This window comes from Malus sylvestris, chromosome 3 (genome assembly GCF_916048215.2).
Source record: "Malus sylvestris chromosome 3, drMalSylv7.2, whole genome shotgun sequence".
Lineage (NCBI taxonomy): Eukaryota > Viridiplantae > Streptophyta > Magnoliopsida > Rosales > Rosaceae > Malus > Malus sylvestris.
This window is the reverse complement of record NC_062262.1, coordinates 3809306-3830913: the sequence shown is the minus strand read 5'-3', so window position 1 is coordinate 3830913 and position 21608 is coordinate 3809306. Positions and strand designations below refer to the sequence as shown.

General features: G+C 39.4%; 1 protein-coding gene and 1 pseudogene across 1 annotated transcript; both read right to left on the bottom strand.

Moving 5' to 3' along the window:
* Positions 1 to 10361: 10361 nt before the first annotated feature.
* Positions 10362 to 13378, bottom strand: LOC126616674 (cytochrome P450 714C2-like; annotated as a pseudogene).
* A 2588-nt stretch (positions 13379 to 15966) lies between these two features.
* LOC126616662 (cytochrome P450 714C2-like) lies at positions 15967 to 21367 on the bottom strand. The gene is made up of 5 exons (XM_050284745.1): positions 20861 to 21367; positions 18533 to 18759; positions 18182 to 18432; positions 17300 to 17654; positions 15967 to 16834 (listed from the first exon to the last, which is right to left on the bottom strand). Exons 1-5 carry the CDS (start codon positions 21147 to 21149, stop codon positions 16409 to 16411), a joined length of 1548 nt encoding a protein of 515 aa, XP_050140702.1. The 5' UTR covers positions 21150 to 21367; the 3' UTR covers positions 15967 to 16408.
* Positions 21368 to 21608: the final 241 nt, after the last annotated feature.

Here is a 21608-nt window from a genome sequence, read left to right as displayed (position 1 = left end):
TGGTCCAGCCTGCTTCCGTCGAGCAGCCCACACCCGTGGCCCAGCCTACTCCTACCAAGCAGCCCACTCCTGTAGTCCAGCCTACTTCCGTCGAGCAGCCCACTCCCGTGCCCAGCCTGCTCCTGCCAAGCAGCCTGCTCTCGTGACCCAGCCTGCTCCCGACGAGCAACCCACTCCAGTGGTCCAGCCTGCTTCCGTGGAGCAGCCTACTCCTGTGGCCCAGCCTGCTCCTGCCAAGCAGCCTGTTCTCGTGACCTAGCCTGCTCCCGATGAGCAGCCCATTCCCGTGGTCTAGCCTGCTTTCGTCGAGTAGCCCACTCCCGTGGTCCAGCCTGTTTCCGTCGAGCAGCCCACTCCCGTGGCCCAGCCTACTCCTGCCAAGCAGCCCACTCCTGTGGTCCAGCCTGCTTCCGTCGAGCAGCCCACTCCCGTGGCCCAGCCTGCTCCTGCCAAGCAGCCTACTCTCGTGACCCAGCCTGCTCCCGACGAGCAGCCCACTCCAGTGGTCCAGCCTGCTTCCGTGGAGCAGCCCACTCCTGTGGCCCAGCCTGCTCCTGCCAAGCAGCCTACTCTCGTGACCCAGCCTGCTCCCGACGAGCAGCTCACTCCCATGGTCCAGCCTGCTTTCGCCGAGCAGCCCACTCTCACGGCCCAACCTGCTCCTGCCGAGCAGTCTGCTCTCGTGACCCAGCCTGCTCCCGACGAGCAGCCCACTCTCACGGCCCATCCTGCTCCAGTGGCTTTCCAAGCAGCCCAAGTCGACCCAAGACTATCTCAACCATTCGGACCTACCATCGAGCCGGGGGCATTCTCACCATATTTTTTCACGGATTTGACATTTCCCAATTCAAATCTCACGCCCAGAGTCTACCACATTTCCACTGCCCAAGGAGGCGTATTCCTTCCAAGCTCTTCCAATCCAAATGGCGAACAACACTTGTCTCGACAAGTCATAGAGTTGACGAGCGCCCTTGCACAACTGACGACTTTGGTGAATCAACTTTTGCAACGCATCGGGATCCAACGTGCCCCGGACGAGGTATCCCGAAGTAGGACAAGGGCAGATGAACCTTTCCAGCAGCGTCCCGGCAAGCAGCCATTCGACCAGCCACAAGCCGAACGTTCAGGCAGTGTACATTCCCGATTGGGCCCCCGAGATAGTGTATACTCCCGTCTTAGCGCGCGGAGGAGCGTGTACTCTCGACTAGGCCCACGGATGAGCATACATTCACGATTGGGGTCACGTTTCGATAGTCAACCTGAGCAACCTTCCGGACAAAGTGTTCATTCGCGGCTAAGCCCACAAGGAGCATCATCCACCTCACATCAGAGTAGGCAGCACGATGGACGGAGAGAAGCAGTCACTCAATCCAGCTCAAGTTTAACCAGCAGCCTGCGAAGAACTCGCTCGCCTGCTAGGAACGCACCACATGCACTGCATCTGCGGCATAGACGAGCCAAACACATGGAAGAGCAGCCTAGACCAGCAAGTCATGGCTGGGGGAAGCCGAGAGCTCCACTACCCCAACAAAGGCAAATTCAGGAAGAAGTAGAGAAACTTTTGACCAAGCGATTGCATGATTTCCAACGCAACGAGGTCACCGAAGAGGCACTACGACGGAACATGACCAACATAAGCAGGTCACCCTTCACGGACGAGATCGAGCAGGCAGAGCCTCCACGAGAGTTCAGCATGCCACATTTCACATCTTTCAAAGGGGATGAAGACCCGGAAAGACACTTAAAGCGCTACCGAAGAGCAATGATCCTTTATCGAAACAACGATGATCTCATGTGCAAGATATTCGCCACCACTCTACAAGGCGAGGCGCAAGATTGGTTCTACACCCTGCTGCCACAATCCATCCGGAATTTCTACGAACTTTCTTTGGTTTTTACCAAAGAATATTCATCCTATCGCTCGATCAAAAAGAAGTCTGATCATTTGTTCAACGTCAAGAAGAACCCAAAGGAGTCGCTTCGCGACTATGTGAGGAGGTTCAAAGTAGAGAAGGCAAAAATAGTTGGATGCAACGACTCGATAGCTAGAGCAACCTTCCAAAAAGGACTTCCAGCAGACCACCCGCTATTCAGAAAATTGATCATGAAAGAAGATCTAACTCTGGCAGACTCTTTTGCTTTGGCAGAGAAGTATGCACTTTGGGATGAGGCTCGCCAATGCACATTCAAGGACTTGAAGAAGTACCCGACATCACCTCCCTAGAAGCAGCGGAGGACTTATTCACATGTTTAACAGTATCTAAAGTAGCAATAAGCTCTACCATCATGCGAGAAGAGATGGGGGCCCGACTACCTGTATTCTACAGTTCAAAAGCTCTCATCGATGTTATTAAAAATTCAAAAGCTAACTTTGGCGATAGTTGTTGCAACCCAGAAGCACAAGTTTTACTTTCAAACGCATGCAATCATCCTCATGACGTACTATTCTGCCCAATCCAGACGCGCAACGATAAAGGCGTAGACCCTGGCGGATGTAAAGTTTTCTGACGAACGCAACACTGGAAGGACACACTCGAAAGCAAGTTTTGTCCTCGTCACCCTAAAAGATTTTACATAGGAGCAACATGTACCGGCAGTTGAGTACCATTTCTTGCTGCGCATCACACGGCCCTAGCCGACCCTTGCTCAATGATTCAACTCTAGAGTGGCCCAATACCGGCAGTTGAACATCTCCTGCTGCGTATGACATGGCCCCATCTCCACAGCTCCCTACTGCGCCTTCACGCCGAGCCTATGTGACGCAACAGAGCGGCCCAACGATGCCTCAGAAGTAGCCGACCACACTCTAGCTGTGCCTACTCCACCCGATGGAGACTTCTGGCATTTGCATGTCGACGGCGCAGAAAAGCCTTCATCACTGCTGGCAGAGAAGGCTCCAAAAAGATGGATCCCATCTGGGAAGGTCCGTACAAGATCAGCAGAGTAGGGGGCAAGAGTAATTACACCCTCGCCACCATGAAGCGGCAAAAAGATTGAAAAGCAATGGATGGCTTACAATCTGAAGAAGTACCATGTGTGACCTCCCACTTCATCAAAACCCGAAGACTCAATAAGCTTGACGGGCACCACCTCACAAGATGAGGACTATCCAGTTGTTATGCAATTCTTACCTTACAGCTAAAGTTCTCGTTCGTTTCACTCGTTTTTCAATGAGGAATTTAGAAGTAATCACAACTTGGCTTGGCTGCATGCTTACAACAACTAATCACTCCTGCACTTCAAAAGAAGACTGCGCCCTTCTTAGGGACTCATCGCAGGAATTGCGCCCCCCGAGAGACCAACCATGCTCTCCAGTGCGATAGGGTAAACCAATTCTCCGACACCCATATGGGTCAGCTCTCCAAGACGGGAGGATAAACTTTACACTCCGAATATCCAGACGTGGATGAGCCTGGCTGCCCTAGTATAACTAGATGCACGATGGCTTGCGCCGGGATTCCTAGAAGTAGCCGCAATGGTTTTTTTCAAGGCTTAGCTAACTGAAGGATTTTGGGTCTCTTGGCCTAATCCGTGGGGAACCGGGCCCTAGAGACGGAGAGGGCACATTACGCAGTACATCCAATGGACGGCTGCCCTGGAATCCTAAAGCTGCTACCGAGTGCACTAAGGTAGCCTACGGATTTCGGAAGACTGCCTACGCCTTGCCCTTCGAGCAGTAAAGCCGCACTAGACTTATACAACCGCACATTCTTGTGAAAGGTTAAACAAGCTAGCGCACATATACGAAGTTTTATCCACTGCCGACATGCTACGTAGTCGATAAGCTTCACCTCTGCCAAGCACGGAACAACCTACACCAAGTCCTAAAGTGTTGTGATACTTGCTACGCAACCTACGGAATTGAAGAAAGTCAAGGTTAACAGCCTAGTGGTTACGCGGACTTGTCTGCTTCTGTAAGTAAGGGATCCGGCTGCCAACCCTATGGCTAACAACTTTGCAAAGTTCTACACCAACACCTACGGCTGCATAGGCTACGCGAGTTTGTCTGCTTATAAAAAAGTAGCATGCCTGCCACTGGTCTATCAAGTCTAAAGGTTAGGGCATGAACAAAAGAAGTGAAGATGAAGAAAAACGAAGGAAAACATGTTTATAAACAACTAGCAAAGGCCGAAGGAGTTCAAGCAAAACAAGAGCTACAAGGAAAAACAAAGAAAATCCTAAAGGCTACCTAAAATACTACACTACAGCAGCTTGGACATCCCACGACTACTCGGTCGCCACACCTTCAACAGCCGTAACGCTCTTAGCAGCGGCATCATCCAGCGCTTCACCCCCGGCTGCCCCAGTCTGGGCACTAACTTCTCCAACTACTTCACCAATGGAAGCCTTAAAAGTAAAAGCAAGCAAGTCTTCCGGAGAAATAGAGAATGTCTTAAAACCTCAAGCTTATCCTTCTCACCCTTCAGCTGCTCATTCTTCTTAAGCAGACTAACACGGACGCGCTGCAGCTCATCCACTCCCTTCTTAGCATAAGCAGCGAAACGAAGCTCAGAAATTGCAAGCTTAAGATCTTGAATCTGAGGCAAATCAATCTCAGCAGCAAAGGGAGCAGGCTTTGGCGCCACTTTAGCAGCAGAGTCCACCTTACCACTCTTCATAATAGCAAGTCTCTACAAAGGTGAACCGGACTTGGCTCCCAAAGAACGTCCTGGTACAGACTTCGGCACTGGGGGCATGATAAAACCTTTACGCTGAGCAATCTTATCCACAATTGTACTAGCCATTCTCAACATGGAAGACGCCACATGCTCAGATCTAACAGCCTTATTTTTCTTCCCATTGGAAGAAGTCATGTCAATCACATACCTCTCGGTAGCAAGCTGACCCTCATGAGCAGCAGAAGAAGTCTTCAGTTTTTTCTTAACTGGCATCTCATGAGCAGGCGGGGAAGATCTCTTCTTTCCATCTTCATTCATAGTAAGCTCCACGACAGCGATCAGACGAGCCAATGCATCCGCCTTGATCCTCTTTACCTCATCTTTCCAGAGCAGCCCACCTTTCTTTCAGCAAAGAGGACTAAGCAGCCAACGACACTCATGGTACTCAGCAGGGGAGCTCAACCCAGCATTCCAGCAGGCAGGAGGCCTGCATGCCCAACATTCCAGTAGCCCATGAGACCCGCAATCTCCTTATTTCTCTCAATCGCCAGCTTGGCCTGAGTCAGGTCCAAGAGCCCAAAGGACATGAGCCATGCGCCCTAGAGCCACAATCCTCGACCCCAGCTGCATAAGCTGCCCTTGGCTCAAGCCAAGCCAAGCTACCCAAGTAGTGGTCCCTGCCACGACATCTCCTTAGCCCATGTCGAGCCAGCTCCTGGCCCCTGCCAGACGATGTGCCGCACCACCCCGACGACTACCCCGCAATAGCACTATCCAAGAATAAGGCAAGAAAAATTAAAGTTTTCTTACATCGGTGCGGCACGAAGAAGACGAAAAAAGCAACGAAAGACGGTCCTTTGCACGGGCAAGATGTAGAAGATTGCTAGAGGAGGGGGAACAAATATCCTTTAAGCTATCTCTCTCTTGTAGGGTAGAATAAATCGCTCTCCAAAGTTGATTTAATAACCCACTTAAGGTGGACTTAAATAGGCTTTGAGAGAAATTTATTTTTTTTTCCTAGAAGGATCTAATTTCCATTTAAAGAGAGAATCAACATCAAAATAGGAAGCAGTCTTAAGTTTCCTAAAGCAAGAAAATCTCTACACCTGTTGCCCTTTTCTGCAAGCAGCTCAACAGGTGTGGGGGCATTTGTGGAGCCAAATATATTCACTAGGCGACACGTGGACTTTTGGACAAAAGATGACAAAAATACCCTCGAGGCATACAAGGATTCCTACGCGCGAGCAGTGGACAATCATCTTTCAATCAAGTCAAAAGTACCCAAAAAAGGTAACAATTAAAAACCTCTTTCATCAAAATCCTTTCTATAAGGTATTTCCCAAGACCTAGTATTTTCTATTTCATTATTTAGCTAATCAATTAGCTTAATAATATATGTCTACCATATCTCCTAAAATCATCCTTAATAGTCAATTAAATCACCCAATTAATAGCCAAAACCGGCCCCCCACTTTTCACATCCTCATCTTTCCCATTTTCCTTATTAAAATAGTCATTCATTTTTAAAACCATCCATTTATTCCCTTTATGTTTAATTAGCCAATTTATCATAATAAAATTGGCTAATTAAACCTAAATTAAACCTAAAAACCCTAGCCACCTCCTATCCCTATAAATATACTCCCATTCTCACCAAAAAGCTAATTCCAACACTTTGGCAAAAATCCCAAAATTCTCTAAACACTCTTTCTCTCTAAATTCTAACTTTGGCATCGGAGGTTCTTCGGCCAAAGCCCCCCCCATTCATCGTGGGCGCGTGAGGCTCTTGGCCTTAACCTAAGGTGTTAATTGTTTTGTAGGTGCAAAATCGTCCAAGATCGAGGAGGAAGAAATTTGCATCCACACTTAGCATTGACTATTTCTTAAACTTAGCACTGACTATTTCTTAAACTTAGCACTGACTATTTCTTAAAACTCCATTAAAAAAAAGGAAAAAAAAAAAGAGAGACAAAGTACTGCGGTGTTTTATATGTTTTAAGAAGCTTCAGGTGCAAAATAACGGTTCTTCTTGGATCTAATTTTACAATAATTTTTCTGACTCTTTTATGTATTTTTGGTCTGTTCGAAACCCTTTTATTAGTTACGTATTTAGTTGTTAGTGATTGTTCCGTTGAAGCCATTGTCTGTTTAGTTTCTCATAGGGTGATCAAATTGGTATAGCCCAATTAGCTTTTCAGTTAATAATTTTGAAGATTAATGAATCAATAAAGTTACATTTTCTCATTAACCAAACATGGAGAACAAGAAAATTGCTTTTATTTATTTGAGCTTTAGACACTAAGATCATCTCCAACTCTTAAGTTAAAACTTACAAATTTTAACTCATAAAATTTAGGTTTTAACCTAAAAACAATTTTTCTGCTACAATCCTTATGGGTTAAATTTTTAGCCCAAGATAATTTTTTCTTAAAGTAACTAAAAACAAATTATGTAGACTATCCTAATTTAATTTTATGAACATTTTAAAATAAAAATATTTAGACTCTTTTGTTAAAAAAAAATAAAATAATTAGACTTTGATAAATATTGAAAAATTGCTAAACTGACACCATGAAACTCATGGAATACTATGAAAGAATATGAAACACATAAAAGAATTTGTTTTAATTATTTTAAACATTGGATTTAATTTGGACCGTTAGATTTTTTTTTTTTACCATTGAATTTGACCATATTAGGTTTTAGCCGTTGAATTCAATAAATTCATAAATATAAAACTAAAAAAATACACTTATATGATGGGTCAGCTACTAAACCAGAGGGAATTTTGGCCTAAATTTATCTAAAAAATAAGTTTTTAATTAAAACTCATATTTGGCCCAAAGATTGAAGCAAGTTAGGATATATTTAAAACTTAAAATTTGAATTTTACTCTAAATATCGGAATAAGTCTAAGAAAAAAACCGGGAAGGATAAAATGCAGGAGAGCCAATGTTAACAACACGGCAGAGAGGGTGTCGTGCAGAACGGTGATGAACCGGACAATTAAATTTGGTCCATTGCTCCTTTTGTCAGCAAAAATAAGAAAAGTCTTCGAAACCTTCGTTCTTCAGCCAAACGAACCAAGAGAGAATGCAGCACGCAAAAGTAGAAGAAAATTCAAAAGCTTATTCCTTTCAAATGACAAATTTGTCAGCAAAAACATGTAAAGTCTTCAAAACCTTCCGTCTTCATCGATCCAAACCATGAAAGTTGAAGAAAATTCAAAAGCTTATTCTCTTCAAATGACGTATTTTAAACTCAAAGAAAATTGTAGCAATTATTTCACAACTTTAATTCAATTGGAATAATGATTTCTTAACTAAAACTTCATGATTATTGGCCCATTAACTTTGGATGAAGTACTATACTATTTCCACAATTTCCTCTTAAACTCATGGTTGTGATTTTTTTTTCGTCAGCAAAAATAATGAAAAGTCTTCAAAGCATTATTTCTTCATCCAAAGATTCCAAACCCCAGGAGAAGCTGCAGCCCGCAAAAGTTGAAGAAAATTCAAAAGCTTATTGATTTCAAATGACATCAAAACACAGCACCCCACTCTATCCAAACTTATTCTTCTGATTTCACCATGCTATAATCAGGCAGAGCTCAAAGGCTCCCCTAACTCATATATAGGAGAAGATATCCATTTTCAGTTTTTACTTTTTCTCATTTTTCGCTTTAACTGGATGGTTTGAGTTGCACGCGGTTTTGTTAGTTTTTTTTTTCCTTCTTTTTTTTGTTTTTATTATTAAATAAAGTTAGTAGATGACTTTTGGTTAAGATTTAATTTGAATACTTTTTTATTAGTTTTTCTTAATTTTAATTATGTCATTGACCAAAAAAGAAAAAAGTATGTCAAAAAAAGGTGAGTGTGATACTAATATATTAAATTCATGTAAGAATCACACTCCTACTGTGAGTTGAAAAAGTTGTGTGTGATACTAATATATTAAACTCATGAGTGTGGTGCTTGTAAACTTTTTTTTTTTTTTAATTATGACTCTCATAGTTATTGAACTCACACTACTGTAGTAATATTTTTACAAGTATCAAACTCAAACAGACTTATTTCTATACATTGGGGGAGCATTTTTGCTCACCACCATAAACTATGGTATATGCTCACCATACACCTAATAAATTGACACGTGTCATTTCACTTAATCTTGGTTAATTTTTTTTTTTCAAAATTGAAAAACTAACATTTAATGTGAAAGTTAACTAGAGTTAAGTGAAATGACACGTGTCAATTAATTAGGTGTATAGTGAGCATACACCATAGTTTATGGTGGTGAACAAAAATGCTCTCATACATTGGTATCACACTTAGTCAAATTACCGTGAAAACCTGCTTCACCGCTTTAGTTATAATTTTTGTTATCATGAAAGGAAATGTTATTAACTAGTGTTTGTACCATACTTGACCAATCCCGAAATTACTGAGCATCGGTCAACGTTATACAGTCAAGGACCCAAAAAAGTTTCCTTCCAACCAGGAGGCCAATCATAGCGCGACACGTGTCAACATCAGAAGCCAATCACAACACGACACGTGTCTATGTCAGAATGAAACTAGAAACTCTCTTCTATAAATAGAGATCATTCTCTCACAATATTTTCTAATGTCATTTGTACTAAATCATTCACTAGTACTCATTAAAGGAGAGCTTGAACCTATGTACTTGTGTAAACCCTTCACAATTAATGAGAACTTCTCTACTCCGCAGACGTAGCCAATCTGGGTGAACCACATACATCTTGTGTTTGCCTCCCTGTCCCTATCCATTTACATATTTATCCACACTAGTGACCGGAGCAATCTAGCGAAGATCACAAACTTAACATTTTCTGTTATACCAAAGTCCCCACTGATTTTGTGCATCAACAACTAGCATTGTATGAATTGCAGGTTAATTACTTTGTTCCTTTTATGGATCAAGAATGTAAAAGGTATGGATCTGGCAATTTTTTTTTTACGAATTCAAGGATATAAAAGGCATGGTTCAACGAGTTGTATTGGAAGATGCAAGACCCAGAATTTTATCTCAGAAGAATAAATTAAAAGGAAAACTAATGAAAATGGGTTGAAAACTTTGAGTTTTAACAATAAAGATAAAATAAAGAGTAAAGTAAATAGTATCATGATTGACTTTTTAGTGTAAAAATATGGTTTTTCGTTAAAGTGAACAGTACCAGAGCTTTTCGTTAAAGTTCCCTAAATTAAAAGATAAGGAAAAGTATTCATGCATTAGTGTTTAATATTGGTCAAATAGTACATGAATTGTGTGGCATGTATGCTGGAAGAGAGACACAATGGAATATGGGGATGCAAGGATTGTGGAAAAACTGAAGCTAGCATTGCTAGTTCTTAAACCATTGAGCAAAAGAGGGGGACTTTAGTAATTAAAGATATATTAATATTTTCATATCAACTTTTGGTTATAATTATCAACAACTTAAAACGATAGTTATAATTCTATACATAGACCGTATTTTGATTATTTTTCCAAATTTCTCCTGCTATTTCCATGATAACTACTTATAATCAAGCATTAAGATCATTTGGGCATGATAGCTTTTGGGAGAGACCAAAGAGAATACAAGTTCAGACTGGATTTGGCAACTTTGATATGTTGCAGGTGGGTTATCTCTGATATTATGAAAACCAAACATGTTATCATAGAGGACAAACATAGCTCTTTTTAATTGACGGGAGATAGAAGAAAAGAGAACGTGTTATTATGAAATTTCAGTATATAGTTACAAACAGTACAACTCTGACCCTCTCAAAACGGAGAGCCTTATTTGCTTAGGGTTGTCATTTTTTAGTTACAAGCAGTACAAATAAACAAGCCGAATTGGAACCAGCGATATAAATAAAAAGCTTACAAGTGAACAAACTAAACTAGAGAGCAGGGAACCCAACTAACCCCTCTTGTTTTCCAGCAAAATTTTAGCTGCTCCTTGTCATAACTTCTTCACCAAGAGATCAACACCATGTTCTGGCTCTACGACCAATCTAAGAGTAGGCGCATGGCGGTACTTGGGAGAAAGCGAGAAGGAGAAGTTGGATACTATGAGAGCTATCAGAACCTTGAGTTCAACCATGGCAAAGTTCTGTCCGACACACACTCGAGGACCAACTCCGAATGGCATGTACAAGTGTGGAAGCTTGCAAGCGCCTGTGATCCCATTTGCAAACCTGTTGGGGTTGAACGCACAGGAATCTGATCCCCATAATTCCGGATCAGTGTGCAATGTTATCAACATTATCCAAAGATTGATACCCTTTGGAATCTGAATGTCCCCGAACCTCATGTCCTTGAAAGCCTCCCTTGACACCACACTAACCGGGGGATATAGGCGCAATGATTCATGAATCACCATTGTTAGCTGCATACATCATTCAAACAGTCAAGTTTATGGTAACTGATACGTGCAACCCAAAAATTTAAATGTAAATGTGATTTAAAGACTGGGCGTTGTATACTACTATGCAAGACTTTAATAACCGACTTGAGGTTATCTAAAAACATGCAGTTTTCGAACTTGGAAAATTCTAGACGTTGATCATGTAAAACGTATATCTTAATCAGGGAGTTAGATAGTACTATGTCTTAATAATAAAACATGGGTAGTGCTATTCACACACCCATTTTCACCTCCCACACACCTTTATTAAGATCATATACCTGTTTCATGTTGCGAACCATTTCAGCATCTGGAATGTGTCCCTGGCAAACTTGAAGGGCCTCTGCTCTCACACGTTCTTGCCATTCTTGGTTCGAAGCCAACAGCATGAGGCACCATGTGGCTGAAACTGCTGTGGTTTCATACCCGGCCAAGTTTATGTTCTTGCAGTTATCAACGATAAAGCGGTCTGTTGCCTCTTGGCTAAGGTTACTGTTTTTGGCACCCCCAAGAATAATTTGCAATAAGTCTTTCTCATATTCTGCTGCCCGTCTTTCCTTCACTACCTGCAGTATCAAAGAGTTAGCCTCCTTTTCTAAGGTCCAAACTTCACTATTGCTCTTTGTGGGAAGGTGCCTGCAACAAGATTACGGGTAAACAAGTATTGATTTTTAGAATAATGGTGCATGTAACATCTCCACAACGGGGATGCCATGACAGTAAAGCAAATCAATTATTGTTATGTGGGAATGTTAAAACGTATGGTAGCACATGATTTGGGATGCCACCACAACGGCATCCCAGTTTCAGGTACGTTTTCCCAATGGAGTACCTCATTCCAGGAATTCCGACCAGAAAAGCTTTCCTGCCCATAGCCTCCTGGAGTTGCTTTAGTTTCTGAAATATCTCCTCCCCTGTGGAATAGTTGCTTCCAAAACAAGCTCTTGAGATAGCATCGCCAGAGAAACTTCCCATGTAGCTATCTATTTTTATGTCAGAAATTCCTCCCTCTACCTCGTTTCTACTGTTCCACGAATTTATCAGAGTAATTGTAGACTCCGTAATTAAGTTAATCATTCCCTGCAAGGTGACCGTACATAACTACAATCAAAACAAAGAAGGTGGCCTAGAGATTTTTTCTTTCGACCATGTTTTGATTTCAAATATGATACCAAAGGACCGCCACTAGAAATAGTACTACACCCTTGATCGTTAAATAACGACTGCTTAAGAGCATATACCTTAACTTTCTCCATGTATAGTTCAGGAGCAATGATTTTGCGCTGATGCACCCACGAGGAGCCATTTGAGGTTAAAATACCTTGACCAAGCAAAGGACCGCGCTCTTTAAATTGATACGTTGGTTTCCCCAAGTCCAAGGATGTGCATGTTGTAATGTCCCTCACTACATCAGGTTGGTGCACACATAATATCTGTGTGTTTCCAAGTGCAAACACAAATACTTCACCTGTAGAAAATTTTCCACTACCCTTTAGCAGACATAAACTTCATCATTGAGAAGAAAGCAACTTAATTTTGAATCCTAATGTCCATAAAATCTGAATATATAATTATATATGCATATACCACATAGCTACATCAAGTACATCTCAAATTACTTTTGTAGGCAACCTAAAAGTCTCACGTCATAAAAAAGAAAAAATTTGCAGGAGCTTATAAGGGGTTAGGCTACTCCTAATATTGCTTATGATTGAACCTCGACTTCCCTCAACATGGAAGTTGTCCTCATGTGTTGAGGAGGATCATGACACAAACATAATACTAAATGTATAATTATATGTGTATAGTTACCATATAGCTTCCTCCACTTCTTAATAAATGGAAAGAGAAGAGCAGAACAGTTGTGAGAGGTCGGGCGTTCACCGTTGTTATTGCTAGAGCCTCGAGCCTACTTTATTTCCAAAATATTTCCCAGGAGAATAGTAGGTGGAGGTCCATTGATTCCTTGCTTGGTTAGCAAGGATCGAAGCCTCTTTGGCTTCGCAACAAGCCCGTTGTGGAGACGTGCCACCAATCCTATAAACCCTAGCAACACAAGGGACAGTAACACTTTTGCATCAAATTGGAGGAGCTGCATTGATGCAATTAGACTTGTTCGTGCAGCTGGGAAACCGTAGCAGACTTTTTGGAATTTTGACAAGGAAGAGAAGAATAAAAAAATATATATAAACTTTGAAATTCAGACTTGCTTCTATTTGTCTGATGATTTGGTTGTTGTTTCTTGGAACTCAGAGATCGACTCTATGTTTAGAGTCTAGGTTTGCTTTCAACTCCACACCATTTTACATTTCAACACTCTCTCTCATACATGGAGAAAGCAAATGGCTGAGAAAGCAAATGGCTGAAGATATTTTCCAAAACACTACGTGGCTTCGCTGCTAAAATCAAATAGCTGAAAATAAGACACTACTTGACTGTGCTGAAAGTTCAATCGTCACCCCTACTGATATCCAATCACATTTCAAATACGTGTTGAAGTAATTAAACTTGTAATTACAATATGAAAATGTATCCAAATGTTATTGAATTTCAGTGGCTAATGAACTTTCAGCAGCCCTACTGATATCCAATCACATTTCAAATACGTACCCAAATAATTAAAATTATAATTACAAAATGAATACGTATCCAAATATTATTAAATTTCAATGGTTAGTGAAGTTTTATCATTCAAGTGTTATCCTTTTTCAAACACACTCTTCTTTTAGACGGCTCCTTTGCTTAGAGGTGATTAACTCTCTCTCTTCTCAACTAAAGCTGGCAAATGTGGCCTCTTCTACACCAAGCATTTGTCATGGGGACGATACTTGCCTACTCACCAGTGAGGACCAATACACTGACATGACCATGTGGTCTAATCAAACAACCAAACAAACATCTCTAAGATTGCTCTTGTAACCAAACAACCAGTCTCTCCTCTGTTCCTCTGTCCTCCTCAGCCCATGCCGCAGATCTCATGTACATCAAATCCAACTCGAATTTCTCAATCAATCTCTCTCCTCCATCAAACTGAACTTGGCGCCGCTTACTCTCCTTGCCGCCATGGTTGCGTCGGGAAAAAGGTGGTCGATTTGTGGCGGATTCGACGGAAGAGAGATGAAGGAGGAGGATAGGTGGATGCGGTCGACGGAGGTGTTTGGTTACGAAGATTGTAATACTTTGAAAAATAACATAAACAGGTGTCAAATTTTTATTGGTGGTCAGTGAAATTGCTTACTGACTAATCAGTAGTCAAGTATTCGTATCTGAACAATGACCGCCTTAGATAAAACAAGCCTCCTCGTTTTCGAAGATTGAAAGAGAAATGTCTATTTTACGTAATTTTATTTTTACATTGTAGAAAGATTATTTTCGCAACTTAATTCGTTACATTTTAGTCAAAAATGAGCACTCGCACTCCTAAACTATAAAACATAGTCAATAAATTTTTAATAGCAAATTTCATAAAATAAAAACCTCACACGTTTGTTGTGAGCCATTTTTTCTGCCTTGAGGCATCCATGTTCGTCGGTTTTCTTTTCTTCACAAAGCCTGGCAACAACTCTTTTACAAGGAGAAACTTATGTATCTGGACACTAAATTATGTTCTAGTTGATTACAAAATACTACCATAAAAAGTGGCGGAGTGGATAGAGTGGGTTGAACTTGGTAGGAGGAGAAAACTTTTGAGCGACAATCACGACATCATGTAGTGTTACGGTCATGTGTAATTAACATAATCCAAAATAAATTCCAAGTAAACAACTGAATTGGGAAAGTTATAAAACTATATACAAAGCTTAACTAACAGCGGCACAGTGGTTGAGACGAATTTCAAATCCATATTTCACATGGCATGTCCTGGGTTCAATAGTTAGGGGGAGGCTGAAATGTCTCTGCAAGTATTTTCGGCCCCAAAAAGGTTGACTATCGTGACGAAGCCACTACCTGATCCTTAAAAAAAAAAAAAAAAATTCAACATTAGCAAAACTTTCAGTTGTCATTTGCAGGGGCGTGACCCTCCATCAGTTCACAGTTACTTCAACCTTCTTCTCTTCAGTTTGTTGTATTGATATTTTGTTGTTTGGTATGTGAGTTGGTTATCTTTTTATTGTTTGGTGATTGTTTATGTATAGATGTGTATTTTGAGGGGTAAAGCTGACTACGTCCCCCCAATCGTGTATGTTTTGTTTATTAATAAAATTCACTTGTACCGTCGAATTTTCTTTAAAATTTTAAATCTGATTAGGCTTGTAATGTTCCCTGGTGTGTGCGAGTAATGAGGAATTTATAAGAACGGCAAATAGTAGTGAAGCTTTTAGTTGCCATATTTGTTTCCCGGTGTATGTCATGTGAACACTGAACAATAGTAGTATGAGGAATTATAATAAGATGCCAAATGTCGTAGTGAAAACGCTCATATGTGTTTTAGTTGAAAACACTTTTATCAGAAGCATGTCAAATAATTAATTAGAAATCAAAGTTATATCATGAATTAACTCACTATGAAGCTTTTGCTTTCATCGGCACTAAAATATGCTTCTGTAATTCATAAACTCTTTTGACTTAATTTGTCAAAGCGTTTTTTATTATCTCAACTCTTTATTAAAATACTTTCAAACAAACCCTATACCAAGGTATAAAATATCGATGATATCGGAAATATCGTTAGTAACAAAAAACGGAAATTTCGATGGAAATATCGGGATATTATCGATATCGATAAAAATTGAATAAAAACCACGGAAATTGTAAGAAAAACTTGAAATTTTTTATTGAAACTTTGCAGGGTGTTTATTTAGTCAATTATCTATTAGTTTATCACAAAAAAAAAATGGAAGGAAATGCATTGCATGATGGATTTAACTGATTTAAGTTGATTATATAGCGAGCTGGCAAACATTGTGAGTGTAGAAAATATGTAGTAATTAATGAAAGAAGTTTAAACACACCATAATCATTTGTATATAATGAATTAGTACAATATTTTACACTTTATACATTGCATGGTAAGATACATAAATGACTTAGTACCACATAGAGTTCCTATCAAGGTCTAAAATATCGATGATATCGGAAATATCGGTAGTTCAAAAACACGAAAATTTCGATGAAAATATCGGGATAATATCGATATTTTAGACCTTGCCCTATACACAGTAGCCAAAATATAAAGGCAACATAAAATACTTTATCCCAAATTCCTATCGAAATTTGAAATCGAACTTTTACATAGCTTGAAAGTTAAAACTAGCCCCCACCATCTGGGCTAACCGATCATGGATATATTATTTGGGAAAACAAATACAGGCTTAAACAAGTGAGCAAACTAAAACCTAAAAGAAATAATAAGTTGCTCATAATCTTTTTAAGTTCACAGCTTCCTCACTAGGAGATCGACTCCATGCTCAGGCTCTATAACCAATCTAAGAGCAGGTCCATGTCTGTACTTGGGAGAGAGTGAGAAGGAGAAGTTGGAAACTAAGAGAGCTATCAGAATCTTGAGTTCAACCATGGCCAAGTTCTGTCCAAGACACACTCGGGGTCCCATCCCAAATGGCATGTACACGTGTGGAAGCTTGCAAGCGCCTGTAATCCCATTTGCAAACCTATCTGGGTTGAACACATAGGCATCTGGGCCCCATATTTCTGGATCAGTGTGTAGGGTTGCCACTGTGGTCCAAACATTGACACCCTTTGGGATGTTAATGTCCCCAAATTTCATGTCCTTAAAGGCCTCCCTTGACACCACGGTAACTGGAGGATATAGGCGCAGTGATTCATGAATCACCATAGTTAGCTGCACAGGTTTAAATGTGTTAATCTAATTTACATGGCAACACTAAGTAGTGCATATATATTGACTACACATATAGTTAAAGATAATCACCATTGTGAGCTGTACAAGGTTAAAAAGTTAATCAAGCCAATATAGTCATGATTCACAAACTAACAGCTAACAAAAATTCCATAATATGTCACATATTGAGTATAGATAGTTAACTAATAATTATTAATTACTCCTCAAAACTGATTACAAGAAAAGGGGCACTAGTTACAAATCACAAGATAGCTGATACAAAAAACGTGACAAAAGTACAAAAGTGTGACTTGTTCTGTAGTAGCACACTTTTAGTATTAGCTACTTCAGCAACAACTACGTCTTTTCTTAGTGGTTGTTTCTCATTTTTCCATAAGTGCTTATATGATACACACACACACTCACACACACACATATATATCTTAATCATGTGAAACGCCATACCTGTTTCATCTTAGGAATCATATCATTATCCGGAATACAGCCTTGGCAAACTTGAAGGGCCTCTGTTCTCACACTTTCTTGCCATTTTGGGTTTGAAGCCAACAACATGAGGCACCACGTGGCGGAAACCGCCGTGGTTTCATAGCCGGCCAAGTATATGTTTTTGCAGTTATCAACAATGAATCGATCTGTAGCCTCTTGGCTGAGGTCACTGTTTATAGCACCCTCAAGAATCATTTGCAACAGGTCTTTCTCATATCCTGCTGCCTGCCTTTCCTTCACTACTCGAAGTATTAAAGTGCTGGCCTCCTTTTCCAATGCCCAAGCTTCCCTGTTGCTCTTTGTGGGAAGAAGTCTTCAAAAATATAGCAATTATTTAAGACTATGGGGATCTAAAGGTACTAATTTAAGATCAATATAATGTTACACGTATAGCAATGCTTAAGGGGTCTGAGTTAGCACTTTAACACAATGCTTAGGGTGACTACATCTAGGACTTTTGACGAAGGCCTCGTTTTGTATTGGTTTTTTCACCAAAAGATGTTTAGATTATTTAAACAATAATGGTCTCCAAACAACAATTCTGCTTTCATAAGAAGCGGAACTGAGTCTTTAATATACCTTATCAATTCCCATAACACTGTAATTAGGTTTTTAAAAAGACATTGTCTACCCTTGTCTTGTATAAAGCTATAGCTACCTTCGTTAGAAGTAAGGGCTAACGAATTGAATATTATATTATGAGAAAAATTGAAACTCGGGTATAATTATGTAAATACTATTTGTTTGTTCAATGACAAAACTCTACTTTCCAAACTAATAACACTTCAATTTGCTCTAATAAATATAATTATGTAAATAAAAAAACCTTAGGCGAAGTACCTCATCCCAGGAACTCCGGTGGAAAAGACTTTCTTGGACATAGCCTCCTGGAGATTTCTTAGTTTATGAAATATCTCTTCTCCTTTGGAATAGTTGCTTCCAAAACAAGCTCTTGAGATAACATCACCAGAGAAGCTTCTCATGTAGCTATCAATTTTTATCTCAGCAATTCCTCCTTCGGCTGTTTCAATCTTACTGTTCCAAGAATTTACCAGGGTAGTTGTAGACTCTGTGATTAGGTTAATCATTCCCTGCACGATAAGTTACCACAATTCAATCACAAGGTAACGATCATCTCTGCATGGTAATATTAATTTTCCATGAGTATTATATAATTATATATAGAAATACCTTGACTTTGTCCATGTATAGTTCAGGAGCAATCACTTTGCGTTGGTGAACCCATGAGGGGCCATTTGAGGTTAAAATACCTTGACCTAGCAGAGGACCTCGCTCTTTAAATTGATATGTTGGCTTCCCCAAGTCTAAGGACGTGCATGTTGTTATCTCTCGCACTGCATCTGGTTGGTTCACACACAATATTTGTGTGTTGCCAAGTGCAAACGCAAATACTTCACCTGCGAATAATTAATTTAACATAAAGTGAGACAGAAATAGACAAGTGTAGAAAATGGATGTGAACAAATCATTTCCCAGTAAAGAAAGTAATTAACTGTATGCATGTTAAAGCCTTTGGCCCAAGAAGGTCTCTTTCCCAAAGCGAAAAGTTTACATATTCCTAGCTAGTGAAAAGTTTTTTACACAGTTGTCTAGTTCTGTTCTCTTAACTGAGATTTTGTAACGAGAAATGTCAAGGGCTCTCAAAAGTGGTTCTCTATGGACTCTATAACACCTCACAGTTTAATGTTAAGAGTAAACTGTCATTTAACCCCATGAACTATCACGTGAGTTTCAATTTCCCCCCTGAACTATTTTTTCAGCCAATTGACCCCCTAAACTATGTTAAAGTGGCCAATTAACCCCCTACCGTTAAGTATCTTTAACTCCATCCAATTTTCTGTTAGAAAGTGTCATGTGCTTGGCACATGACCACCTTTTTACATTTTATGTCTAAATCTTTACAAAGAAAACATATAAAACAAATATTAAAAAAAAAATACATACAAACCCTAAACTTAATCATTCAAAATAATAGAAAAGGTAAGGCTTTTTATATTAACACTCCACAAAATGTTGAATGCACCCTATATTAAAATTTAATATTAAATGACTTATTTACTCCACTATGCAATGACAATTTTGACCTTATTAGGTTTAAAAAAAAAATATAAATACACTCCAAATCACTTTTAACGTAGTATTTATCTTCTCAACTATCAAAACCCTCTCATCCTCCATTGTTGAACAAAATCCTAACCAATGAAACTACAAACATGTTGATTGAGAAAAATTGTTTTTGACGAATGAAACACGAAATCGATGTTTCTGAAGCTTCACATGAGGTAAGACTTCACATTTTTCATTGTTTTAGTGATTTCGATGACATCGATAATTATTTAATCTTGCGTTTGCTGCATTATTTAAACTTATATATTCATATTCATATTCATATTCATATTCATCTTTTAGGGTTCATATTGAAAAATAATGCAGCAAACGCAAGATTAAATAATTATCGATGTCATCGAAATCACTAAAACAATGAAAAATGTGAAGTCTTACCTCATGTGAAGCTTCAGAAACATCGATTTCGTGTTTCATTCATCAAAAACAATTTTTCTCAATCAACATGTTTGTAGTTTCATTGGTTAGGATTTTGTTCAACAATGGAGGATGAGAGGGTTTTGATAGTTGAGAAGATAAATAATACGCTAAAAGTGATTTGTAGTGTATTTATAATTTTTTTTTAAACCTAATAAGGTCAAAATTGTCATTGCATAGTGGAGTAAATAAGTCATTTAATATTAAATTTTAATATGGGGTGCATTCAACATTTTGTGGAGTGTTAATATAAAAAGCCTTACCTTTTCTATTATTTTGAATGATTAAGTTTAGGGTTTGTAAGTTTTTTTTTTTTTTTTAATATTTGTTTTATATGTTTTCTTTGTAAAGATTTAGACATAAAATGTAAAAAGGTGGTCATGTGCCAAGCACATGACACTTTCTAACAGAAAATTGGATGGAGTTAAAGATACTTAACGGTAGGGGGTTAATTGGCCACTTTAACATAGTTTAGGGGGTCAATTGGCTAAAAAAATAGTTCAAGGGGGAAATTGAAACTCACGTGATAGTTCAGGGGGTTAAATGACAGTTTACTCTAATGTTAATTTATATATCAACAACTATAAAATATTGTGACAAAAATATAAGATGGTAGAGAGTTCCTTTAGCATTTCTTGTAAGTAACATAATGTATGTACGGATATTTTACTAAAAAATGCATGTATGTATGTTGTGTATGCATATGAAGAAAAACACTTTCCTGTCCCGGAGATGGTATGTATCCATTTATTTTTGAAACGTAATGAGTAAGATAGAGACAAAAGGGATACATACATCCTTTACATGTAAATGTTCCTTGTATATATATGTTGAGGAGATCTTGGTCATAAACATGGTATACTCTATATAAATTTACGTATGCTAAACATGGTATGCTCTATATAAATTTACGTATGCTAAAAATGGTATACTCTATATAAATTTACGTATGCATACCATATTGCTTCCTCCACTTCTCAAAAAATGGAAAGACAAGAGCAGCGCAATTGTGAGAGCTGGGGATTAGTCCACTGGTAGAATTGCTGGAGCCTCGAGCCTTCTTTATCTCCATAATATTTCCCAGAAGAAGAGTTGGTGGAGGTCCATTGATGCCTTGCTTAGTTAGCAAGGACCTCAGCCTCTTCGGCTTCGCAACAAGCCCATCATACAACCGCACAAACAACCCTACAAACCCTAGAAACACAAGGGACATCAACATTTTCGCATCAAACTGAAGAAGCTCCATAAGCAAACCTGCCCTAATTCTCTGAACTCTCACATGCAATAGGAGACTTTTGGTAATTTTATTTTCTTGGTAGTTAGCAGATTGCCCATATGTATAGTGTTATGCTAGCTGATCACTGTGTGTAGTCCCGTATCAAAGTGGGAACTTAAAATTTTTTTGTCAGAGGAAAAATTCAAGGTTACGGCAGCCGATCCTGTGGGTTCTACTCGAAACTTAGATCGAGTATGTATGTTCAAACTTGGGATAAAATTCATATATATACACATGCATTTATTTATAGATACCACATTTGCAAAGGCGGATGCACACTGGGACCTAGGTGGTCCCCGTGTTCAGAAAATATACATGTTAAGGTCTTCCGATGACCTTCCGAATGTTTTGTACGGGTCCTTTTGTACCTACCAAGTGTTTGATGTAATACCTGCTAAGTATATCTCGATAGATTGCGCGGACTACACT

Excerpts from the sequence above, each read along its gene's own strand:
- LOC126616662 (XM_050284745.1), bottom strand. The coding sequence starts at position 21,149 with ATGGAGCTTCTTCAGTTTGATGCGAAAATGTTGATGTCCCTTGTGTTT. Across the intron at positions 18,760-20,860 it reads GAAGTGGAGGAAGCAATATG|GTGAAGTATTTGCGTTTGCA; the intron begins GTATGCATACGT and ends AATTATTCGCAG. Across the intron at positions 18,433-18,532 it reads TATACATGGACAAAGTCAAG|GGAATGATTAACCTAATCAC; the intron begins GTATTTCTATAT and ends CTTATCGTGCAG.